The sequence below is a fragment of the Callionymus lyra genome, chromosome 3, assembly GCF_982586985.1.
Source record: "Callionymus lyra chromosome 3, fCalLyr1.hap1.1, whole genome shotgun sequence".
NCBI lineage: Eukaryota > Metazoa > Chordata > Actinopteri > Syngnathiformes > Callionymidae > Callionymus > Callionymus lyra.
The window spans coordinates 33750979-33775551 of record NC_141820.1 but is presented as its reverse complement, the minus strand read 5'-3'; the positions used below and the strand labels follow the sequence as shown (position 1 = coordinate 33775551).

Sequence of the window (24573 nt, the reverse complement as noted above, 5' to 3'; positions counted from 1 at the left end):
ATTTGTTACTTGTTTGTCTGTGTGTGTATTTAATAAACTGCTTGAACTAAACGTTCAATAACACAGCACACAATAAAACAACTTCAACATGACTCTAGTGACAGAAAATAACAAATATTTTAAGGTAGCTAAGTTTAGGTTAGGAACTACACACAGCGAAACATCACTGGCGGACACCATAAATCAACATAATTCAAAAGATTTGTGAGAGCTGCTTGGGGGAGGTGTGCACTATCTTGTCTTTTTACCAAACAAAAGCTACTTTAATAAATTTCAAAAGTCATTCTTCTATCAACGGCATGACTTTAAATAACTTTTGTAAAAGTTAAAAAATGATCCAGTAGAGGTCAATCGCCTGAACTAAAGATCTTAATTTGTAGAAAGTTTAAAAAATATATTACTTGTAAACATAAGTCTTTAATCAATAAATAATGACAAATACATATAAAATTAAATTTGAAATAAAGTGAAGTACACCTTTGGCCGCACAACTGAGATACTTTAGAGATGAATGTGCCAATTCCCTGCATGACACACACAAACAGAACAAATGTGGATGATATTGTCGGACAAGCTGGTCTACATCAAAAAAGCCGGACTAACTTTAACCCTGGAGGGTATTTTCCTCACATTATAATGTTTAATATTTGGGGCGGTTTGTCGTCAGAGGAGTGGAGGTTTATAACTCTGAGCAGCCGAATACTCCCGTACTAAAGGTACCAATATTCTATGAGGTAAAGCTACACACCTACTCTTTTCATGCAACCAGGTTTTTATAAAGACGTGCCAGTGTTCTTTGTTCAACCCTAAAGGACGTCCTGGAAAATGTCCTGCACAGTCCAGGAGAATTCTGTCTACAACTGGTCCGTTTGGTGCTGCCAGGCCCCCGTACATCGTGGAGAGCTACTCTCAGGAGACGCCTCATGTCCCCCGTCCTGCGGAGGCGGACTGTGTACCCTTGGCCGCGTGGAGGCCGACTCGCTGTGGAGGAAAGTCTCTGGTGATCTGAGCAGTGAGGACGGAAGGTGAGGCTCTATGGTGATGGAGGAGGACTGAAGGTTAGGGGCGCATAAAAGTGGAGCAGGGATGGCGGCGTATCCCAGATGAAGTTCCTGGGGTGGGTGTGAGTATGATTCCACGAGGCAGACCGCCCCGTCCTGAAGCTGGGGGGTGATGAAGGGAGAGGAGGGCAGCGACATGGGAGTGTCAGTCCAGGTGGAGGCCGTCTGAGAGGAGGTCGGGGAGGGGTACGACGGCGGCGGGGTGGAGTGGGGCAGGTACACGTGGTGTGCCGGCGAGCAGTGCGTCGGGCACATCACGGAAGGCTGCGGCACGGACGACACCAGAACCTCCATGAGCCGGGTCATCCTCCTCATCAGCTGTCCCAGGTCGGCTACCTCGCTCTCCAGAGAGTTCACCTGCAGGAACAAGAGAGTTGGTGTCAGAACCAGCATGTGAGTGATTCACCGATCACTTGAACGCATCAGGACCTGCAGGCCAGCCATCTGCCTCTGCCACTGAAGCACTCAGAAGCATCCATCATCAGCCTGAGTGGGAGATCTTCCAACATCCAGTTACATGTGAGGACCAAACATCAACTTTATAGATAGATAGATTATGATTGGTGAAAAAGCTCATTTATGGCTCTGTGTTGCTAGTTTCCATGATTATTATTCATTATGTTTTAGACCAGAAGTCATAAGGCAGCATCATCAGTGACCTTTGACCTTGAGGAAATGTCCACCGACACCTGTTAGATTTCATGTTCCACTGGTAAATGTGTGAACACGTTGTCTTCATAGTGACTCTCCAGTCTGTAGTTCTTATAGTAATGACGAAAATAACTGGACTTGAAATCTGTTGACGGCAATCTGACACACTGTCAACATGATTTTGGGGCTCAGAACCCCAAAACCCACGAGGGAGGACGGGACGACTCGCGGCACATTATTATCATTCTCATTTGTAATGACTTTCATCATCATGATCAACAACGAATGTGTATAAGCGGCAAGTAGAATGTCCATTTCAGGTGTGATCGTCTGACACCTTTTTTGAGAAGTGCTTGCCTTCATCTGCGATTATTCCAGTCACCATCTTGTGATTCCTGAATTTTAAAGACCCCGATGACTGATTGGAGCAGCATCCAAGTTCCTCGCTGCAATCACTCACAACCAAACAAAACCATTGTGACAGAGCGAGCTGCTGATTTTCCCGCTCACTCGTATATTCTCTCTACTTTGGATATCCTGACGTGAACTATCACACGTTTGAATTTATCCACAATTCTGCATGATTTATCTTCTCCGGTTTGACCTTGAACGTGACCTCTAGAACCGTTTTCTGCTTCAGTCCACTCTACTTTGCTTCATGGGAATGACTTTTTAGCAACTAGTAGTTCCACTTTAAAAGCAAACATTTTCCAGTCATCCTTGAAAGAAAATGTTTTTCTCAGCACTCTACAATATGACTCATCTTTATTCTCCATCCATCTAAAATGACCAACTGTCATTTTGAAAGTGAACATCCATGTTCTAGAAATCCATTTCATCTGAGCTAACGGTTTTAGGAAAAGTTTTTTTTTTTTTTTTGTTTTGCTTTGGTGTTCCACAAGGCACTAATAAAGCCCCCATTCTTTTTTAATCCACATGTTACTTTATAGTAAATCTCAACAAGTGTTCATGTGTCAACTCAAGGCCAAAGATGCCAGTGTTTACGATAAGATAACAGACAGAGATTATCACTATCAAAAATCATACAGAGACTGTCAATATGATGAAATGCTTTTGAAGAAATTTGACATATTTTATTTTGGCCCCTTACTTTAATGTTAAATTGTTTTTGCCTCTTATGTGACAATGTGTTTTGTAGACGACACTTATGTAATATACTAATGTTTAGCTTCCAGTTAGAGACTCTGCAGGTGTCTTTGTTTTCTCAAATGTTATGATGTTGACACCAGTTGGATGAAACTCATATTTCCCTCATTTGAAGCAGTCAAAAACAAAGTATTACTCACCTGGCTGCCTTGATAACAGCCTTGGTCCTTTGTCAAAACACAACACATGCAGTCTTGGCCTCCTTTGTGACTATTCCTTTCACTCAGCTCACATAATTAAAGCAACACAAAGTAACACTTTGACATTTTCTGTAATGATCTTTGTAATTTTGGATGGACACATGAACAAAAGTCTCTGTTTCATTATTATTATAGTTGCATTTGTACACTGCTTTATGGGTCTATTAAAGGTGAGTTTTTCTTTTGTTTAAATGTGCATATCATTTTTTCAAGCGTCCATAACGTCACTAGTGCTGGGTTTGTGCAGGAGTACGATTCTTCTGTTTATTTTGGGTATTGAATATCAATTTCATGAGGGTACATTGATGGATGGGCAACCTCCTGCACTGCAGGTGAGGGTCACATGGTACTTCTCAAAACTTAATAGAGGTCATGGTGCTGATCATGCAGAGTTGGTATTGATATGTGAGCCACACATTATATTTTTTCTCAGGTTTCAGAGGTCATGTTGCTACTTGCTATCACACCTCAGAAGGTTAAAGGCTAACGCGGTCGGACTGAAGCACTAATGCTCACCGGCGTTGTTGCACTATTTGCAGATATTTGACACAGGAAAATAATTGATGGAGATGGATGTATTTTAAGCTAGAGGAGGTAGTCATCATTTTTAAATCTGTACGTCATGGTTAAAGGTGCTATGTGGCAAATCATGTTTTTTTTATTCTAGGATGAACAAGCTTAATACACTATTTTATGGTTTAATTTCAAACAGTAATTTGTATGCGTTATTAATTCCTTAATAATATTTTGACGATGCTTCTGGGGTTTGATTCATTTGTATCATGGTGAAAATACATTAGTTTGGGTGAAGATAAAACCAGCCTAACAAGAGTTTTGCGAATAAAGACCCATACAGATTGTGGAGCAGGTCTTCATTGTTGCAATTACACTCCTCCAACACTGGGGGGAGCCAGAAACAAATATGGTCAATCTTCTATACTGCTGTTTTAAAATGGGCCATTTTAGTTGTGCGGATTTGAAGAATTTGCTCGTTTACTTACTCGATGATTTCCTTTGTCACTGCACTTACCACCTCACTCATTCACTCACCCCTTCATTCACCCACTCACTCACTCACACAGCAACTCTGTCACCCACTCACCTGCTGGTTCAGGTGTTGGAGCTGTCCTTGAGTTTCCTCTGCTTTTGCTGCCAACTCTGCGTTGCTAACATGTGGCAGATCTAGGGACACAGAACAAAAGACTGTTATAATCCTCCCAACATTTTTCCTGATCGAGACGATATCATGGAGTAGAATCTAGACTTCAGGGTGAGCTGGGAGTACCTGCTGGGGAGGTTGAGGCACTGATTGGTTCTTTAATTGGGCATCCTTGCACTTGACAGAAGGAGAAACTTTCCGTCAGTCGAATGTCCTCAGTGCCGTCCACTATCCTGCAGCGGAGCCACAAAATATTCTCATTATTTCAAGCATTTTTCCACTTTAATAACATGAAACATGTTCTAGTTGTCGTGACGCAAGTTCAGGGTTTCACATTTCAATTTATCTGAATATTATAGCGACGTCCGTGTCATGACTGACTCGTTTTGTTAAGTAATGTTTAAATAAATGATAACGCTGCCACCGAGAGAATGATGGAATTCTAATAATACCACTAATGATCGTTTAAACGTCATCAGGCACAACACTGAGTCTCAAATATGAGATGTCATTGCTAAGGATGTGGTGAGGTCAAGCAAAGGTCTCCATCTTTGTACAGTGTCAGCTGGTTAAATAATAGAGATCACATTACATCTTGTCATTTGTATGGCTTTGATTATAGTTACCATGGATTTAAAATGTTAAAAAAGAGCCTCCGACTCGCGTCTCGACAATATACCTCTGGTGGCCCCAGACTGAAGTGACAGTGCACCAGATGATACGGTAACACTGATTCAATATCAAGACTATTAATTGGCCTTCAGAGAGTTTTGAGGATGATGTCGAAGGTTTAAAATCATGGGGGAATACAATCCTCTCATGATCTGCCTCCTGCCTTTCATGTGCACTAATGTTAAAAATAATAGTCACAGGGAAGTCACCTCGGGCTGAGGTGCGATGGGTGTAAGGTGGTAAGATTCATTTCCTGGGGGTTCCTCTGAGGGCTGCTGGAAATCCGTCCTGTGGTCTTCTGGCCCGGTTGTCTCGGTGGAGACGTCGCACCGGCCTCCCTGAGGTGCACCACTCGGTTCTGCTCCAATGGCAGGGATACAGCGATGGTCACATCTTCATCCTTCTCTTCTTCCTCATGTTCCTCCTGAGCCTCGATGATGGACGGATATCCCTGAACCAGTCGGCCATTTCTCTTCACGCCAGGCTGGAGGAGGAAATGCAGCAGTGAGGTAATGTGTGGACGGAGACCTGAGACATGCCTCTTACTAATATGACTACCATCAATGCTACTACTTACTATTGCTAGTAGTACTAAATCTATTCTGCTTTTGTCTTTTGTTTATATGAATGTAAAATTGCCTTTAAAATGTTTTCAGGATTATTGAGTCCCGGCTCGATCGACCCATCCTCACAACATTTGTCACTGAGGCAAATTGACCAAGCAAGTGTTTTACGATGCTCTGTGAGCATACACATCACCTTGTGTGGAAAAACTATATTTTAAGAATTCTTTGCTAAACTAATTGGTAGATTCTTTACTCAAATCCAGGTGTTTGGCTTATTTGTAATTTTTTTCAATTACATTAAACAAATAGTAAAACTAGATTGTGTCTGCTTTTACTTACTCTTGTGATGCTGCTATCAAAGTGTGTGTACGTTGTTTTTAATGTCACTATGCTCCATGTTTTGCTGCTATTAAGTATAATAATAATAATAATAATATAACATATAATATAACGGTAATAATGCTAATTTTCTATTTTAAGCTTTTTGTGTTTGATTATCTACTGACTCCTTCAAGAAACATCTTAAGACATTGTTATTTGTTCAGGCTTTTCCCTGATTTTCTGGAAATCCTGTGTTGTTCTCAGTATTATCTTGACCTTTTAAGTATATATTTTATTAAGAATGTTTTTTATTGTTTAAGCGCTTTGTGACCCTGGTCTGGAAAAGCGCTCTATAAATACAAATTACTTACTTACTATTGCCAACTGTGCAGAATTAGGGCCAGTGAACCATTTGATTGATCTTAAGATTGACCTAAAAGGCTGCAGATCGACATCTGGGGCTGGAACCTTGACCTGCTGCGTGGTAAAGCGCCGACGTTTCCTCTACGTTTCACTACATTTTCGTGGTCATTAATCAACCACGTGTGACGAGGCTACAATAACAGCTGCGACTAAAGAAACATTGATCACAGGCTCCGTCACGACTATCAGTGGATCGCTGCCTCCACATTCAATGACTCCTGAACATCCATTGATCAGTTGGCCAAGCATTCAAGTGGCAACTTCCATTTCTCATCTGAAGGGCATGAGTGGATTGTGCTGCACCTCAAACGAGATGATGTGGAAATAGCCTACAGAACGATCTGGAGATGTTTATCCTGCAAATTGTCCGGCTATATTGAACAAACAGGAAGCTGCTCCGACATTCAGGAAACAAACACTGCGGGGTGAGCGGCGGTATTTAGAGTCCTTCATCATCTGTGGGTTACCTGTGTGTCCAGGGGTGTTGAGGGCAGCCTCGCCTTCACCTGTGATGGAACAAAACAGAAGGTGGATTAGTCCAAACAACTTTGTCGCTCATAGAATCATATAAAACTAAGCATTCCAATAAAACGTAATGAAAATAAAAGAGTATTTTCGGGTGAAAAGCGCCACATCAGCAGTAAACACATCGTCCATCCTCGGCTGTCCTCCAGGTCTATTTTAAACCAGTGCTGCAATTTTTGGGTTACCTCTTTGCAATAACCTCCCCAAAAAGCCCTGAAGCGTGTGTGAGTGTGTGTGTGTGTGTGTGTGTGTGTGTGTGTGTGTGTGTGTGTGTGTGTGTGTGTGTGTGTGTGTGTGAGTGTGTGTGTGTGTGTGTGTGTGTGTGTGTAAGTGGGCCACTGGTGTCTGCTCGGGACATGGAGGCACACCTGACAGTAATTACAGCAGCAGCAGCAGAACTTCACCAAGTGGCCGCTGTGATTGGGTTTTCTCCAAATCCACCGCTGTCTCAACGCCGCAGCGAGTCTCATAGAGAGACAGAAACTGGGCTTTTCTGCCCGGTGGAAACAATGGTGCCATAAGAAAAGCACACAATGTCCTTTCTTTCCGCGTGTGACCCATGGCCTCCCCTTAGCTAGCCTCCACAGAGGGTGACATAGACCACATTGAGCCATCATGAGGATTATCTATGACCCTGATGTAATTACCTAGAATTCACACATTTTACGACATGATCCAATATTATTTTGTTCTCTCACTTCCTGTTCCCAACACGAGTTGACTAATGGAACACACCTGGCCCTCATCAACAATCACCTTTTTCCACCACCTGAGTGCACACCTGTGTGCCCCATCAAACGTGTCCCTGCACTGTAGTACTTGTTCATCTCTTGTCTCTCTTCTGGATATTCCTGTTTTTTTTTGTCTTGGACTATTGTTATTGTATGTATTGGGACTTATGGTTGTTCTCTGTTATCTTATATTGTTGTGTGTCGTTCATTCATCTGCACTTGTGTTCAGCCTCATTTAATCAGGACATTTTAAACACTATTGTGAGCTACTTTCTAGAGATGAATAAACATTCTAAGGAAGATAAACTTGTCTTTTGTCTGTGTAAAATTAGTGATTAGTGAAATGAAAATTCAAACTATCAAATATGAATGCATAATCAGGACCCCTCGATCTGTAAAGTATTTCTTGCAATGTCACATAAGCCTTATTATAAAGTCCCAAAAGCAGGGGCCCCGAACTCATCCACACAAGGAGCAACGTCTTTCAGCAGTCTGAGTCGTGGGTCGAACCAAATGTTTACATTTAAGCAAGAGTCTAACATTTAATGTGATCTTTTGAAGCTCAATTTATCTTCATTTTCTCTGAGTACACAAAACAAATTTATTTTAACATCCATTTTACTCTTATTGTTAACATCTCTGTTTCTTATCTTAGACACTGGTATCTTTATAGGTCACCATATACACATAAATCTATATTGATTTTGAGGCATATGTTTTGGAACGCCGGATTTGGCCCCGATCTCACAAGATCTATTATTCGTCCTCCTAGGCAGAGCCCGGGAATTGCTTCGAAATTTCTTACTGGAAAACAAAGTAAGTTAAAAGCACCAAAAATCCATTTCATTTTTGTTGTATTGATTATATATTACTTTATGAAAGGTGTTTCTTTGAAAAGATAGATTTTAATCTGATGTAACATTACCCTGTGACCACTGACCGTTAATAGCCTGGTTTCAGTTAAGTTAAGGTTTCCACTGATTCAGCATTATGGTGAGATTTATTTTGAATATTCTTAACATTTGTTTTAACGCTACATTGCTATGTTATCTTTGATGATTGTATCTGAAGACCAGCCCGTGACAATAATGCCAAAGAATCAAGGGAAGAAGGAACAGAAAAATGTTGGTGATCCCTGCTCTGTATGTTTGTTTTCCTGAGGTTTGCAAAACCAATCAATGCTGTAATTCAGGTAAATGTGCTGCACGGCTTGAAACCGTTCTGCACTCACATGCGTCTCCTCTCCTTCTCTCAGGTTGTAGGTGAGATCTTGCTGGATGTCTTGGACGAAGTGCTTGGAGTACTCAGGGTAGAGGTCCAGCACGTCATAGAGACCCTTCAGGTTAATGCACTGCAGGTCACAGTAGGTCAGCGCCTTCACGTCTGCGTTGGTCTTTATAACGCGATCATCGAGTGACATGTTGGCCCCGATCAGATCTCCCTTCCCTGTGCGAGCAGACACAAAGATACTGTAGATTAAAACCATAAAGAGCTACCTTCAGGGTAACTTAGAGATATTCCTTAGAAAAGTCCACAGTTTATTATCCCACATGCATGGTCATTTAGACAGTTTATGAGGTTACAGGTTATACATTTGGTTCACCTGCGATCATCTGTGAGATAAATCGTGGTCAAAGTCATCACTTCTTTTATGCCTGCAACATTTTAGCAGCACTTTTGACTTTCTTATCATTCCAGACATTCTTGACAGGTTCCATCCCAGCAGAGGAAATGAATGTTGTGAGTTAAATCGCACAGCTGGCATATATTTACCAGTGACATGAAATCAAGGTCTTCAGAGTCTTCACTGCTGCCTCTGTATTATCTGTAGCACAGATAAAGATTCAAATATGTCTCCCAAGAAATGGAATCAATTTGTTTCCGTTTTTCTTATTTAAGTCATTCTGCTCCGTTTCTCTCTCCTCTTACAGTTTAGCTTTTTATTAGATTTGGACAAATTGGAGTTGTAACTGAAGTTCATAACTTAAACATGTGTACATTATATTAGGACATAAGGAACACAGTATAACAATAATAATAATAAAATGAATAATTATAATGATAATGAAATATGTACAACAAAAATGATGAAGTAAAATAAACATTTTAATATACAAAATGATGATTGATATATTAATATCAATAGTAAAAAATAATTTAAAAAAAAATCACACACTACAGAATTTCAAAAATAAAGCATACATTTTTTTGTTATTCAGTTCCACTGTAACCTCTATTGTAACTCAAAACAAAACAGCTGTAACTCTGCTCCTGAAGCTCGCTGTTAAAAAGTTAGCGATCTGGTCCAGGGTTAGCAGAAGAAGACGTGTACGGGATAATATGGCAATGAGATCCTTTTATTTTTTTTCGACCAATCAAGACTTCTTTTCAAAGTCTGTAGATCGATGCGGAAACTGTTTGAATGGAAAAAAAGAAGAAAACTAATTTTTACTAAAAGTGAGCGACTTGAACTTGTGGGTGGTTCCTGTGTTAACACTAATATTAAAGTAGCTGTCGGGGATGCAGGGTCTGAAACTAGAAGACATGGAAAGTGCTCCAGATCAACAGGGGTGATGACGCGCAGGTGTTCGAGTGAAAGAGAACGGCGTGGGGCGGAAAAGAGGAAACGTTTGTAAGAATTTGGCACATCCTGAAGTTCAGAGCCACGACGACTGAGCGTCACAGGATTGATTATCAAACCTAATCAATCCCTTCTTGTATGAAATATGTATTTTACACATGAATCAGCTGGATTTGAGGAATTAATCTGGACTCCCAGCTGAGTTCCATTCCCTTCAGCAGTCATGCAATATTCATTTTGGATCACTGTGAGCTGAACCGAGCCTGATAAGTGGCAGTCGTGACTGTTCCCCTCCCACAGCCTCCTCTACTTATCCTGGTCATTATGTCTTCTGTCGTCCTCCTTATTTTCTTCACTCCTTCATTTGTCGCTCCAGGTTGATGCTTTTTCATTCTTCTATTCTTTTGTTGTTGTTTGTTTTGTTTTGTCTTGATTCTTCACAGATGTTTTGCTTCTTTTGTCTTCTTGTTTTTCACTTTCATAAACCAAAGTCCTTCATCCTTCAGTCCATAGATTTTGTTTTTATCTTCATTGTGTTCTGTATTGTGTTCTCTCATCGACTTTTTTTTTCATTCTATCCATCTATCTGAATCACAGACTCCGTCATTGTTTCTTTTTCTTTTTTTCTCACTACAGTCGCTCCATGCTCTCTATTGCTCCCTCTAAAGTCACAAGGACACACAAGAGCTTCACAGACAGATGGAAAAATGGAAGATTTTTTTTTTTTTATTCGTCCTGTCAGAGTGACTTTCATCACGACCTTCAGGCACGACTCACATGCCGTACTAATACACACAAAAACGCTGGACAACCTACAAGATAAAATGAGCAATTTGTAAAAAAAAATTGGAGTTGGATGAGGAGAGGAGTCTGCTGACCATATACTGTAGTCTCATCATTGTTAAGTGTAATATTTGTCTTCTGTGCAGACATACAGTGAAACTATTACCATGATGAAGGACACGATGACATATTTTATTTGTGTGACTCAGCACAAGGATCCTGATTACATTTCCACTGCTTTAATGACACAGAGATCCGCTCTTAAAGTTGTGACTAGATGTTTAGAGTTGTCTTCAACTCAAAACTCTCCAGTCTTGGTATTGTCTTCAACTCAAAACTCTCCAGTCTTGGTATTTTCTTTAACTCAAAACTCTCCAGTCTTGGTATTGTCTTCAACTCAAAATTATCCTGTCTTAGTATTGTCTTCAACTCAAAACTCTCCTGTCTTGGTATTTTCTTTAACTCAAAACTCTCCAGTCTTGGTATTGTCTTCAACTCAAAACTCTCCTGTCTTGGTATTGTCTTCAACTCAAAACTCTCCAGTCTTGGTATTGTCTTCAACTCAAAATTATCCTGTCTTAGTATTGTCTTCAACTCAAAACTCTCCTGTCTTGGTATTTTCTTTAACTCAAAACTCTCCAGTCTTGGTATTGTCTTCAACTCAAAACTCTCCTGTCTTGGTATTTTCTTTAACTCAAAACTCTCCAGTCTTGGTATTGTCTTCAACTCAAAACTCTCCAGTCTTGGTATTGTCTTCAACTCAAAATTATCCTGTCTTAGTATTGTCTTCAACTCAAAATTGTCCTGTCTTAGTATTGTCTTCAACTCAAAACTCTACTGTCTTGGTATTGTCTTCAACTCAAAACTCTCCAGTCTTGGTATTGTCTTCAACTCAAAATGATCCTGTCTTAGTATTGTCTTCAACTCAAAATTATCCTGTCTTAGTATTGTCTTCAACTCAAAACTCTCCTGTCTTGGTATTTTCTTTAACTCAAAACTCTCCAGTCTTGGTATTGTCTTCAACTCAAAACTCTCCTGTCTTGGTATTGTCTTCAACTCAAAACTCTCCAGTCTTGGTATTGTCTTCAACTCAAAACTCTCCTGTCTTGGTATTGTCTTCAACTCAAAACTCTCCAGTCTTGGTATTGTCTTCAACTCAAAACTCTCCTGTCTTGGTATTTTCTTTAACTCAAAACTCTCCAGTCTTGGTATTGTCTTCAACTCAAAACTCTCCTGTCTTGGTATTGTCTTTAACTCAAAACTCTCCAGTCTTGGTATTGTCTTCAACTCAAAACTCTCCTGTCTTGGTATTGTCTTCAACTCAAAACTCTCCTGTCTTGGTATTGTCTTCAACTCAAAACTCTCCAGTCTTAATATTGTCTTCAACTCAAAACTCTCCTGTCTTGGTATTGTCTTCAACTCAAAACTCTCCAGTCTTGGTATTGTCTTCAACTCAAAACTCTCCAGTCTTAATATTGTCTTCAACTCAAAACTCTCCTGTCTTGGTATTGTCTTCAACTCAAAACTCTCCTGTCTTGGTATTGTCTTCAACTCAAAACTCTCCTGTCTTGGTATTGTCTTCAACTCAAAACTCTCCTGTCTTGGTATTGTCTTCAACTCAAAACTCTCCTGTCTTGGTATTGTCTTCAACTCAAAACTCTCCAGTCTTAATATTGTCTTCAACTCAAAACTCTCCTGTCTTTGTATTGTCTTCAACTCAAAACTCTCCTGTCTTGGTATTGTCTTCAACTCAAAACTCTCCTGTCTTGGTATTGTCTTCAACTCAAAACTCTCCTGTCTTGGTATTTTCTTCAACTCAAAACTTTCAAGTCTTGGTATTGTATTCAACTCAAAACTTTCCAGTCTTGGTATTGTCTTCAACTCAAAATTATCCTGTCTTAGTATTGTCTTCAACTCAAAATTATCCTGTCTTAGTATTGTCTTCAACTCAAAACTCTCCTGTCTTGGTATTTTCTTTAACTCAAAACTCTCCAGTCTTGGTATTGTCTTCAACTCAAAACTCTCCTGTCTTGGTATTGTCTTCAACTCAAAACTCTCCAGTCTTGGTATTGTCTTCAACTCAAAACTCTCCAGTCTTGGTATTGTCTTCAACTCAAAACTCTCCAGTCTTGGTATTGTCTTCAACTCAAAACTCTCCAGTCTTGGTATTGTCTTTAACTCAAAACTCTCCTGTCTTGGTATTTTCTTTAACTCAAAACTCTCCAGTCTTGGTATTGGCTTCAACTCAAAACTCTCCTGTCTTGGTATTGTCTTCAACTCAAAACTCTCCAGTCTTGGTATTGTCTTCAACTCAAAATTATCCTGTCTTAGTATTGTCTTCAACTCAAAATTATCCTGTCTTAGTATTGTCTTCAACTCAAAACTCTCCTGTCTTGGTATTTTCTTTAACTCAAAACTCTCCAGTCTTGGTATTGTCTTCAACTCAAAACTCTCCTGTCTTGGTATTGTCTTCAACTCAAAACTCTCCTGTCTTGGTATTGTCTTCAACTCAAAACTCTCCAGTCTTGGTATTGTCTTCAACTCAAAACTCTCCTGTCTTGGTATTTTCTTTAACTCAAAACTCTCCAGTCTTGGTATTGTCTTCAACTCAAAACTCTCCAGTCTTGGTATTGTCTTCAACTCAAAACTCTCCTGTCTTGGTATTGTCTTCAACTCAAAACTCTCCTGTCTTGGTATTGTCTTCAACTCAAAACTCTCCAGTCTTAATATTGTCTTCAACTCAAAACTCTCCTGTCTTGGTATTGTCTTCAACTCAAAACTCTCCTGTCTTGGTATTGTCTTCAACTCAAAACTCTCCAGTCTTAATATTGTCTTCAACTCAAAACTCTCCTGTCTTGGTATTGTCTTCAACTCAAAACTATCCTGTCTTGGTATTGTCTTCAACTCAAAACTCTCCTGTCTTGGTATTGTCTTCAACTCAAAACTCTCCTGTCTTGGTATTGTCTTCAACTCAAAACTCTCCTGTCTTGGTATTGTCTTCAACTCAAAACTCTCCTGTCTTGGTATTGTCTTCAACTCAAAACTCTCCTGTCTTGGTATTGTCTTCAACTCAAAACTCTCCTGTCTTGGTATTGTCTTCAACTCAAAACTCTCCAGTCTTAATATTGTCTTCAACTCAAAACTCTCCTGTCTTGGTATGGTCTTCAACTCAAAACTCTCCTGTCTTGGTATTGTCTTCAACTCAAAACTCTCCTGTCTTGGTATTGTCTTCAACTCAAAACTCTCCAGTCTTGGTATTGTCTTCAACTCAAAACTCTCCAGTCTTAATATTGTCTTCAACTCAAAACTCTCCTGTCTTTGTATTGTCTTCAACTCAAAACTCTCCTGTCTTGGTATTGTCTTCAACTCAAAACTCTCCTGTCTTGGTATTGTCTTCAACTCAAAACTCTCCTGTCTTGGTATTGTCTTCAACTCAAAACTCTCCAGTCTTAATATTGTCTTCAACTCAAAACTCTCCTGTCTTTGTATTGTCTTCAACTCAAAACTCTCCTGTCTTGGTATTGTCTTCAACTCAAAACTCTCCTGTCTTGGTATTGTCTTCAACTCAAAACTCTCCAGTCTTAATATTGTCTTCAACTCAAAACTCTCCTGTCTTGGTATTGTCTTCAACTCAAAACTCTCCTGTCTTGGTATTGTCTTCAACTCAAAACTCTCCAGTCTTAATATTGTCTTCAACTCAAAACTCTCCTGTCTTGGTATTGTCTTCAACTCAAAACTCTCCTGTCTTGGTATTGTCTTCAACTCAAAACTCTCCTGTCTTGGTATTGTCTTCAACTCAAAACTCTCCTGTCTTGGTATTTTCTTCAACTCAAACTTTCAAGTCTTGGTATTGGATTCAACTCAAAACTCTCCTGTCTTGGTATTTTCTTCAAAACTAAACTCCCCAGTCTTGGTATTGTCTTCAACTCAAAACTCTCCAGTCTTAATATTGTCTTCAACTCAAAACTCTCCAGTCTTGGTATTGTCTTCAACGCAAAACTCTCCTGTCTTGGTATTTTCTTTAACTCAAAACTCTCCTGTCTTGGTATTGTCTTCAACCCAAAACATTCCAGTCTTGGTATTGTCTGCAACTCAAAACTCTCCTGTCTTGGTATTGTCTTTAACCCAAATCTATTCCTGTCTTGGTATTGTCTTCAACTCAAAAATCTCCTGTCTTGGTATTGTCTTCAACTCAAAACTCTCCAGTCTTAATATTGTCTTCAACTCAAAACTCTCCAGTCTTTGTATTGTCTTCAACTCAAAACTATCCAGTCTTAATATTGTCTTCAACTCAAAACTCTCCAGTCTTGGTATTGTCTTCAACTCAAAACTCTCCTGTCTTGGTATTTTCTTCAACTCAAAACTCTCCTGTCTTGGTATTGTCTTCAACTCAAAACTCTACAGTCTTAATATTTTCTTCAAAACTAAACTCCCCAGTCTTGGTATTGTCTTCAACTCAAAACTCTCCAGTCTTAATATTGTCTTCAACTCAAAACTCTCCAGTCTTTGTATTTTCTTCAACTCAAAACTATCCAGTCTTAATATTGTCTTCAACTCAAAACTCTCCAGTCTTGGTATTGTCTTCAACTCAAAACTCTCCTGTCTTGGTATTTTCTTCAACTCAAAACTCTCCAGTCTTGGTATTGTCTTCAACCCAAAAAATTCCAGTCTTGGTATTGTCTGCAACTCAAAACTCTCCTGTCTTGGTATTGTCTTTAACCCAAATCTCTCCTGTCTTGGTATTGTCTTCAACTCAAAAATCTCCTGTCTTGGTATTGTCTTCAACTCGAAACTCTCCAGTCTTGGTATTGTCTTCAACTCAAAACTCTCCAGTCTTAATATTGTCTTCAACTCAAAGCTCTCCAGTCTTTGTATTGTCTTCAACTCAAAACTATCCAGTCTTAATATTGTCTTCAACTCAAAACTCTCCAGTCTTGGTATTGTCTTCAACTCAAAACTCTCCTGTCTTGGTATTTTCTTCAACTCAAAACTCTCCTGTCTTGGTATTGTCTTCAACTCAAAACTCTCCAGTCTTAATATTGTCTTCAACTCAAAACTCTCCAGTCTTTGTATTGTCTTCAACTCAAAACTATCCAGTCTTAATATTGTCTTCAACTCAAAACTCTCCAGTCTTGGTATTGTCTTCAACTCAAAACTCTCCTATCTTGGTATTGTCTTCAACTCAAAACCCTCCAGTCTTGGTATTTCCTTCAACTCAAAACTCTCCAGTCTTGGTATTTCCTTCAACTCAAAATTATCCTGTCTTAGTATTGTCTTCAACTCAAAACTCTCCAGTCTTGGTATTGTCATTAACTCAAATCTCTCCTGTCTTGGTATTTTCTTTAACTCAAAACTCTCCAGTCTTGGTATTGTCTTCAACTCAAAACTCTTCTGTCTTGGTATTGTCTTCAACTCAAAACTCTCCTGTCTTGGTATTGTCTTCAACTCAAAACTCTCCAGTCCTGGTATTGTCTTCAACTCAAAACTCTCCAGTCTTGGTATTGTCTTCAACTCAAAACTCTCCAGTCTTGGTATTGTCTTCAACTCAAAACTCTCCAGTCTTAATATTTTCTTCAACTCAAAACTCTCCAGTCTTGGTATTGTCTTCAACTCAAAACTCTCCAGTCTTGGTATTTCCTTCAACTCAAAATGATCCTGTCTTAGTATTGTCTTCAACTCAAAACTCTCCTGTCTTGGTATTGTCTTCCAATCAAAACTCTCCAGTCTTAATATTGTCTTCAACTCAAAACTCTCCTGTCTTGGTATTGTCTTCAACTCAAAACTCTCCTGTCTTGGTATTGTCTTCAACTCAAAACTCTCCTGTCTTGGTATTGTCTTCAACTCAAAACTCTCCAGTCTTAATACTGTCTTCAACTCAAAACTCTCCTGTCTTGGTATTGTCTTCAACTCAAAACTCTCCTGTCTTGGTATTGTCTTCAACTCAAAACTCTCCTGTCTTGGTATTTTCTTCAAAACTAAACTCTCCAGTCTTGGTATTGTCTTCAACTCAAAACTCTCCAGACTTAATATTGTCTTCAACTCAAAACTCTCCAATCTTTGTATTTTCTTCAACTCAAAACTATCCAGTCTTAATATTCAACTCAAAACTCTCCTGTCTTGGTATTGTCTTCAACTCAAAACTCTCCTGTCTTGGTATTGTCTTCAACTCAAAACTCTCCAGTCTTAATATTGTCTTCAACTCAAAACTCTCCTGTTTTGGTATTGTCTTCAACTCAAAACTCTCCTGTCTTGGAATTGTCTTCAACTCAAAACTCTCCTGTCTTGGTATTGTCTTCAACTCAAAACTCTCCTGTCTTGGTATTTTTTCAAATCAAAACTTTCAAGTCTTGGTATTGTCTTCAACTCAAAACTCTCCAGTCTTGGTATTGTCTTCAACATCGAAACTCTCCAGTCTTGGTATTGTCTTCAACTCAAAACTCTCCTGTCTTGGTATTGTCTGCAACTCAAAACTCTCCTGTCTTGGTATTGTCTTCAACTCAAAAATCTCCTGTCTTGGTATTGTCTTCAACTCGAAACTCTCCAGTCTTGGTATTGTCTTCAACTCAAAACTATCCAGTCTTAATATTGTCTTCAACTCAAAACTCTCCAGTCTTTGTATTGTCTTCAACTCAAAACTATCCAGTCTTAATATTGTCTTCAACTCAAAACTCTCCAGTCTTGGTATTGTCTTCAACTCAAAACTCTCTTATTTTCTAACTCTCTTATTGTGTTCAACTCAAAACTCTCCTGTCTTGGTATTTTCTTCAACTCAAAACTCTCCAGTCTTGGTATTGTCTTCAACTCAAAACTCTCCTGTCTTGGTATTGTCTTCAACTCAAAACTCTCCTGTCTTGGTATTGTCTTCAACTCAAAACTCTCCTGTCTTGGTATTGTCTTCAACTCAAAACTCTCCAGTCTTAATATTGTCTTCAACTCAAAACTCTCCTGTCTTGGTATTGTCTTCAACTCAAAACTCTCTTATTTTCTAACTCTCTTATTGTGTTCAACTCAAAACTCTCCTGTCTTGGTATTTTCTTCAACTCAAAACTCTCCAGTCTTGGTATTGTCTTCAACTCAAAACTCTCCTGTCTTGGTATTGTCTTCAACTCAAAACTCTCCTGTCTTGGTATTGTCTTCAACTCAAAACTCTCCTGTCTTGGTATTGTCTTCAACTCAAAACTCTCCAGTCTTAATACTGTCTTCAACTCAAAACCCTCCTGTCTTGGTATTGTCTTCAACTCAAAACTCTCCTGTCTTGGTATTGTCTTCAACTCAAAACTCTCCTGTCTTGGTATTTTCTTCAAAACTAAACTCTCCAGTCTTGGTATTGTCTTCAACTCAAAACTCTCCAGACTTAATATTGTCTTCAACTCAAAACTCTCCAGTCTTTGTATTTTCTTCAACTCAAAACTATCCAGTCTTAATATTCAACTCAAAACTCTCCTGTCTTGGTAACGCTTCAACTCAAAACTCTCCTGTCTTGGTATTGTCTTCAACTCAAAACTCTCCAGTCTTAATATTGTCTTCAACTCAAAACTCTCCTGTTTTGGTATTGTCTTCAACTCAAAACTCTCCTGTCTTGGAATTGTCTTCAACTCAAAACTCTCCTGTCTTGGTATTGTCTTCAACTCAAAACTCTCCTGTCTTGGTATTTTTTCAAATCAAAACTTTCAAGTCTTGGTATTGTCTTCAACTCAAAACTCTCCAGTCTTGGTATTGTCTTCAACATCGAAACTCTCCAGTCTTGGTATTGTCTTCAACTCAAAACTCTCCTGTCTTGGTATTGTCTGCAACTCAAAACTCTCCTGTCTTGGTATTGTCTTCAACTCAAAAATCTCCTGTCTTGGTATTGTCTTCAACTCGAAACTCTCCAGTCTTGGTATTGTCTTCAACTCAAAACTATCCAGTCTTAATATTGTCTTCAACTCAAAACTCTCCAGTCTTTGTATTGTCTTCAACTCAAAACTATCCAGTCTTAATATTGTCTTCAACTCAAAACTCTCCAGTCTTGGTATTGTCTTCAACTCAAAACTCTCTTATTTTCTAACTCTCTTATTGTGTTCAACTCAAAACTCTCCTGTCTTGGTATTTTCTTCAACTCAAAACTCTCCAGTCTTGGTATTGTCTTCAACTCAAAACTCTCCTGTCTTGGTATTGTCTTCAACTCAAAACTCTCCTGTCTTGGTATTGTCTTCAACTCAAAACTCTCCTGTCTTGGTATTGTCTTCAACTCAAAACTCTCCAGTCTTAATATTGTCTTCAACTCAAAACTCTCCTGTCTTGGTATTGTCTTCAACTCAAAACTCTCTTATTTTCTAACTCTCTTATTGTGTTCAACTCAAAACTCTCCTGTCTTGGTATTTTCTTCAACTCAAAACTCTCCAGTCTTGGTATTGTCTTCAACTCAAAACTCTCCTGTCTTGGTATTGTCTTCAACTCAAAACTCTCCTGTCTTGGTATTGTCTTCAACTCAAAACTCTCCTGCCTTGGTATTGTCTTCAACTCAAAACTCTCCAGTCTTAATATTGTCTTCAACTCAAAACTCTCCTGTCTTGGTATTGTCTTCAACTCAAAACTCTCCTGTCTTGGTATTGTCTTCAACTCAAAACTCTCCTGTCTTGGTATTGTCTTCAACTCAAAACTCTCCTGTCTTGGTATTGTCTTCAACTCAAAACTCTCCTGTCTTGGTATTGTCTTCAACTCAAAACTCTCCAGTCTTAATATTGTCTTCAACTCAAAACTCTCCTGTTTTGGTATTGTCTTCAACTCAAAACTCTCCTGTCTTGGTATTGTCTTCAACTCAAAACTCTCCTGTATTGGTATTTTCTTCAACTCAAAACTTTCAAGTCTTGCTATTGTCTTCATCTCAAAACTCTCCAGTCTTCGTATTGTCTTCAACATCGAAACTCTCCAGTCTTGGTATTGTATTCAACTCAAAACTCTCCTGTCTTGGTATTTTCTTCAAAACTAAACTCCCCAGTCTTGGTATTGTCTTCAACTCAAAACTCTCCAGTCTTAATATTGTCTTCAACTCGAAACTCTCCAGTCTTTGTATTGTCTTCAACTCAAAACTATCCAGTCTTAATATTGTCTTCAACTCAAAACTCTCCAGTCTTGGTATTGTCTTCAACTCAAAACTCTCCTGTCTTGGTATTTTCTTCAACTCAAAACTCTCCAGTCTTGGCATTGTCTTCAACTCAAAACTCTCCTGTCTTGGTATTGTCTTCAACTCAAAAATCTCCTGTCTTGGTATTGTCTTCAACTCGAAACTCTCCAGTCTTGGTATTGTCTTCAACTCAAAACTCTCCAGTCTTAATATTGTCTTCAACTCAAAACTCTCCAGTCTTTGTATTGTCTTCAACTCAAAACTATCCAGTCTTAATATTGTCTTCAACTCAAAACTCTCCAGTCTTGGTATTGTCTTCAACTCAAAACTCTCTTATCTTGGTATTGTGTTCAACTCAAAACTCTCCTGTCTTGGTATTTTCTTCAACTCAAAACTCTCCAGTCTTGGTATTGTCTTCAACTCAAAACTCTCCTGTCTTGGTATTGTCTTCAACTCAAAACTATCCAGTCTTAAAATTGTCTTCAACTCAAAACTCTCCTGTCTTGGTATTGTCTTCAACTCAAAACTCTCCTGTCTTGGTATTGTCTTCAACTCAAAACTCTCCTGTCTTGGTATTGTCTTCAACTCAAAACTTCCTTGTCTTGGTATTTTCTTCAACTCAAAACTTTCAAGTCTTGGTATTGTCTTCAACTCAAAACTCTCCAGTCTTGGTATTGTCTTCAACATCGAAACTCTCCAGTCTTGGTATTGTATTCAACTCAAAACTCTCCTGTCTTGGTATTTTCTTCAAAACTAAACTCCCCAGTCCTGGTATTGTCTTCAACATCGAAACTCTCCATTCTTGGTATTGTCTTCAACTCAAAACTCTCCAGTCTTAATATTGTCTTCAACTCGAAACTCTCCAGTCTTTGTATGGTCTTCAACTCAAAACTATCCAGTCTTAATATTGTCTTCAACTCAAAACTCTCCAGTCTTGGTATTGTCTTCAACTCAAAACTCTCCTGTCTTGGTATTTTCTTCAACTCAAAACTCTCCAGTCTTGGTATTGTCTTCAACCCAAACATTCCAGTCTTGGTATTGTCTGCAACTCAAAACTCTCCTGTCTTGGTATTGTCTTTAACCCAAATCTCTCCTGTCTTGGTATTGTCTTCAACTCAAAAATATCCTGTCTTGGTATTGACTTCAACTCGAAACTCTCCAGTCTTGGTATTTTCTTCAACTCAAAACTCTCCAGTCTTAATATTGTCTTCAACTCAAAACTCTCCAGTCTTTGTATTGTCTTCAACTCAAAACTATCCAGTCTTAATATTGTCTTCAACTCAAAACTCTCCAGTCTTGGTATTGTGTTCAACTCAAAACTCTCCTGTCTTGGTATTTTCTTCAACTCAAAACTCTCCTGTCTTGGTATTGTCTTTAACCCAAATCTCTCCTGCCTTGGTATTGTCTTCAACTCAAAAATCTCCTGTCTTGGTATTGACTTCAACTCAAAACTCTTCAGTCTTGGTATTGTCTTCAACTCAAAACTCTCCAGTCTTAATATTGTCTTCAACTCAAAACTCTCCAGTCTTTGTATTGTCTTCAACTCAAAACTATCCAGTCTTAATATTGTCTTCAACTCAAAACTCTCCAGTCTTGGTATTGTGTTCAACTCAAAACTCTCCTGTCTTGGTATTTCCTTCAACTCAAAACTCTCCTGTCTTGGTATTGTCTTCAACTCAAAACTCTCCTATCTTGGTATTGTCTTCAACTCAAAACTCTCCAGTCTTGGTATTGTCTTCAACCCAAAACTCTCCAGTCTTGGTATTGTCTTCAACTCAAAACTCTCCTGTCTTGGTATTGTCTTTAACCCAAATCTCTCCTGTCTTGGTATTGTCTTCAACTCAAAACTCTCCAGTCTTGGTATTGTGTTCAACTCAAAACTCTCCTGTCTTGGTATTTTCTTCAACACAAAACTCTCCAGTCTTGGTATTGTATTCAACTCAAAACTCTCCTGTCTTGGTATTTTCTTCAAAACTAAACTCCACAGTCCTGGTATTGTCTTCAACATCGAAACTCTCCAGTCTTGGTATTGTCTTCAACTCAAAACTCTCCAGTCTTAATATTGTCTTCAACTCGAAACTCTCCAGTCTTTGTATGGTCTTCAACTCAAAACTATCCAGTCTTAATATTGTCTTCAACTCAAAACTCTCCAGTCTTGGTATTGTCTTCAACTCAAAACTCTCCTGTCTTGGTATTTTCTTCAACTCAAAACTCTCCAGTCTTGGTATTGTCTTCAACCCAAACATTCCAGTCTTGGTATTGTCTGCATCTCAAAACTCTCCTGTCTTGGTATTGTCTTTAACCCAAATCTCTCCTGTCTTGGTATTGTCTTCAACTCAAAAATCTCCTGTCTTGGTATTGACTTCAACTCGAAACTCTCCAGTCTTGGTATTGTCTTCAACTCAAAACTCTCCAGTCTTAATATTGTCTTCAACTCAAAACTCTCCAGTCTTTGTATTGTCTTCAACTCAAAACTCTCCAGTCTTAATATTGTCTTCAACTCAAAACTCTCCAGTCTTGGTATTGTGTTCAACTCAAAACTCTCCTGTCTTGGTATTTTCTTCAACTCAAAACTCTCCTGTCTTGGTATTGTCTTCAACTCAAAACTCTCCTATCTTGGTATTGTCTTCAACTCAAAACTCTCCAGTCTTGGTATTGTCTTCAACCCAAAACTCTCCAGTCTCGGTATTGTCTGCAACTCAAAATTCGCCTGTCTTGGTATTGTCTTTAACTCAAATCTCTCCTGTCTTGGTATTTTCTTCAACTCAAAACTCTCCAGTCTTGGTATTGTCTTCAACTCAAAACTCTCCTATCTTGGTATTGTCTTCAACTCAAAACTCTCCAGTCTTGGTATTGTCTTCAACCCAAAACTCTCCAGTCTTGGTATTGTCTGCAACTCAAAATTCTCCTGTCTTGGTATTGTCTTTAACTCAAAACTCTCCAGTCTTGGTATTGTCTTCAACCCAAAACTCTCCAGTCTTGGTATTGTCTGCAACTCAAAATTCTCCTGTCTTGGTATTGTCTTCAACTCAAAACTCTCCAGTCTTGGTATTGTCTTCAACTCAAAACTCTCCTGTCTTGGTATTTTCTTCAACTCAAAACTCTCCAGTCTTGGTATTGTCTTCAACCCAAAACATTCCAGTCTTGGTATTGTCTGCAACTCAAAACTCTCCTGTCTTGGTATTGTCTTTAACCCAAATCTCTCCTGTCTTGGTATTGTCTTCAACTCAAAAATCTCCTGTCTTGGTATTGTCTTCAACTCGAAACTCTCCAGTCTTGGTATTGTCTTCAACTCAAAACTCTCCAGTCTTTATATTGTCTTCAACTCAAAACTCTCCAGTCTTTGTATTGTCTTCAACTCAAAACTATCCAGTCTTAATATTGTCTTCAACTCAAAACTCTCCAGTCTTGGTATTGTCTTCAACTCAAAACTTTCCTATCTTGGTATTGTGTTCAATTCAAAACTCTCCTGTCTTGGTATTTTCTTCAACTCAAAACTCTCCAGTCTTGGTATTGTCTTCAACTCAAAACTCTCCAGTCTTGGTATTGTCTTCAACTCAAAACTCTCCAGTCTTGGTATTTTCTTCAACTCAAAAATCTCCTGTCTTGGTATTGTCTTCAACTCGAAACTCTCCTGTCTTGGTATTGTCTTCAACTCAAAACTCTCCAGTCTTGGTATTGTCTTCAACTCAAAACTCTCCAGTCTTGGTATTGTCTTTAACTCAAAATTCTCCTGCCTTATATTGTCTTCAACTCAAAACGCTCCACTCTTAATATTGTCTTCAACTCAAAACTCTCCAGTCTTGGTATTGTCTTCAACTCAAAACTCTCCTGTCTTGGTATTTTCTTCAACTCAAAACTCTCCAGTCTTGGTATTGTCTTCAACCCAAAACATTCCAGTCTTGGTATTTTCTTTAACTCAAAACTCTCCTGTCTTGGTATTGTCTTCAACTCAAAACTCTCCAGTCTTAATATTGTCTTCTACTCAAAACTCTCCTGTCTTGGTATTGTCTTCAACATCGAAACTCTCCAGTCTTGGTATTGTCTTCAACTCAAAACTCTCCTGTCTTGGTATTTTCTTCAAAACTAAACTCCCCAGTCTTGGTATTGTCTTCAACTCAAAACTCTCCAGTCTTAATATTGTCTTCAACTCGAAACTCTCCAGTCTTTGTATTGTCTTCAACTCAAAACTATCCAGTCTTAATATTGTCTTCAACTCAAAACTCTCCAGTCTTGGTATTGTCTTCAACTCAAAACTCTCCTGTCTTGGTATTTTCTTCAACTCAAAACTCTCCAGTCTTGGTATTGTCTTCAACCCAAAACATTCCAGTCTTGGTATTGTCTGCAACTCAAAACTCTCCAGTCTTGGTATTGTCTTCAACTCAAAACTCTCCAGTCTTAATATTGTCTTCAACTCAAAACTCTCCAGTCTTTGTATTGTCTTCAACTCAAAACTATCCAGTCTTAATATTGTCTTCAACTCAAAACTCTCCAGTCTTGGTATTGTCTTCAACTCAAAACTCTCTTATCTTGGTATTGTGTTCAACTCAAAACTCTCCTGTCTTGGTATTTTCTTCAACTCAAAACTCTCCAGTCTTGGTATTGTCTTCAACTCAAAACTCTCCTG

At 38.8% G+C, this 24573-nt stretch overlaps 1 protein-coding gene across 1 annotated transcript in view; it reads right to left on the bottom strand.

The window, feature by feature from the left end:
• Nucleotides 1–854: 854 nt before the first annotated feature.
• kcnh8 (potassium voltage-gated channel, subfamily H (eag-related), member 8) overlaps nt 855–24573 on the bottom strand; it is a 57550-nt gene continuing 33831 nt past the window's right edge. The window contains exons 10-15 of the mRNA XM_087786073.1: nt 8708–8922; nt 6688–6726; nt 5120–5394; nt 4365–4471; nt 4182–4261; nt 855–1418 (exon numbers count right to left, since the gene is read on the bottom strand). Of these exons, the coding sequence (XP_087642199.1) occupies nt 855–1418; nt 4182–4261; nt 4365–4471; nt 5120–5394; nt 6688–6726; nt 8708–8922 (1280 nt within the window). The remainder of the gene's footprint in view (nt 1419–4181; nt 4262–4364; nt 4472–5119; nt 5395–6687; nt 6727–8707; nt 8923–24573) is intronic.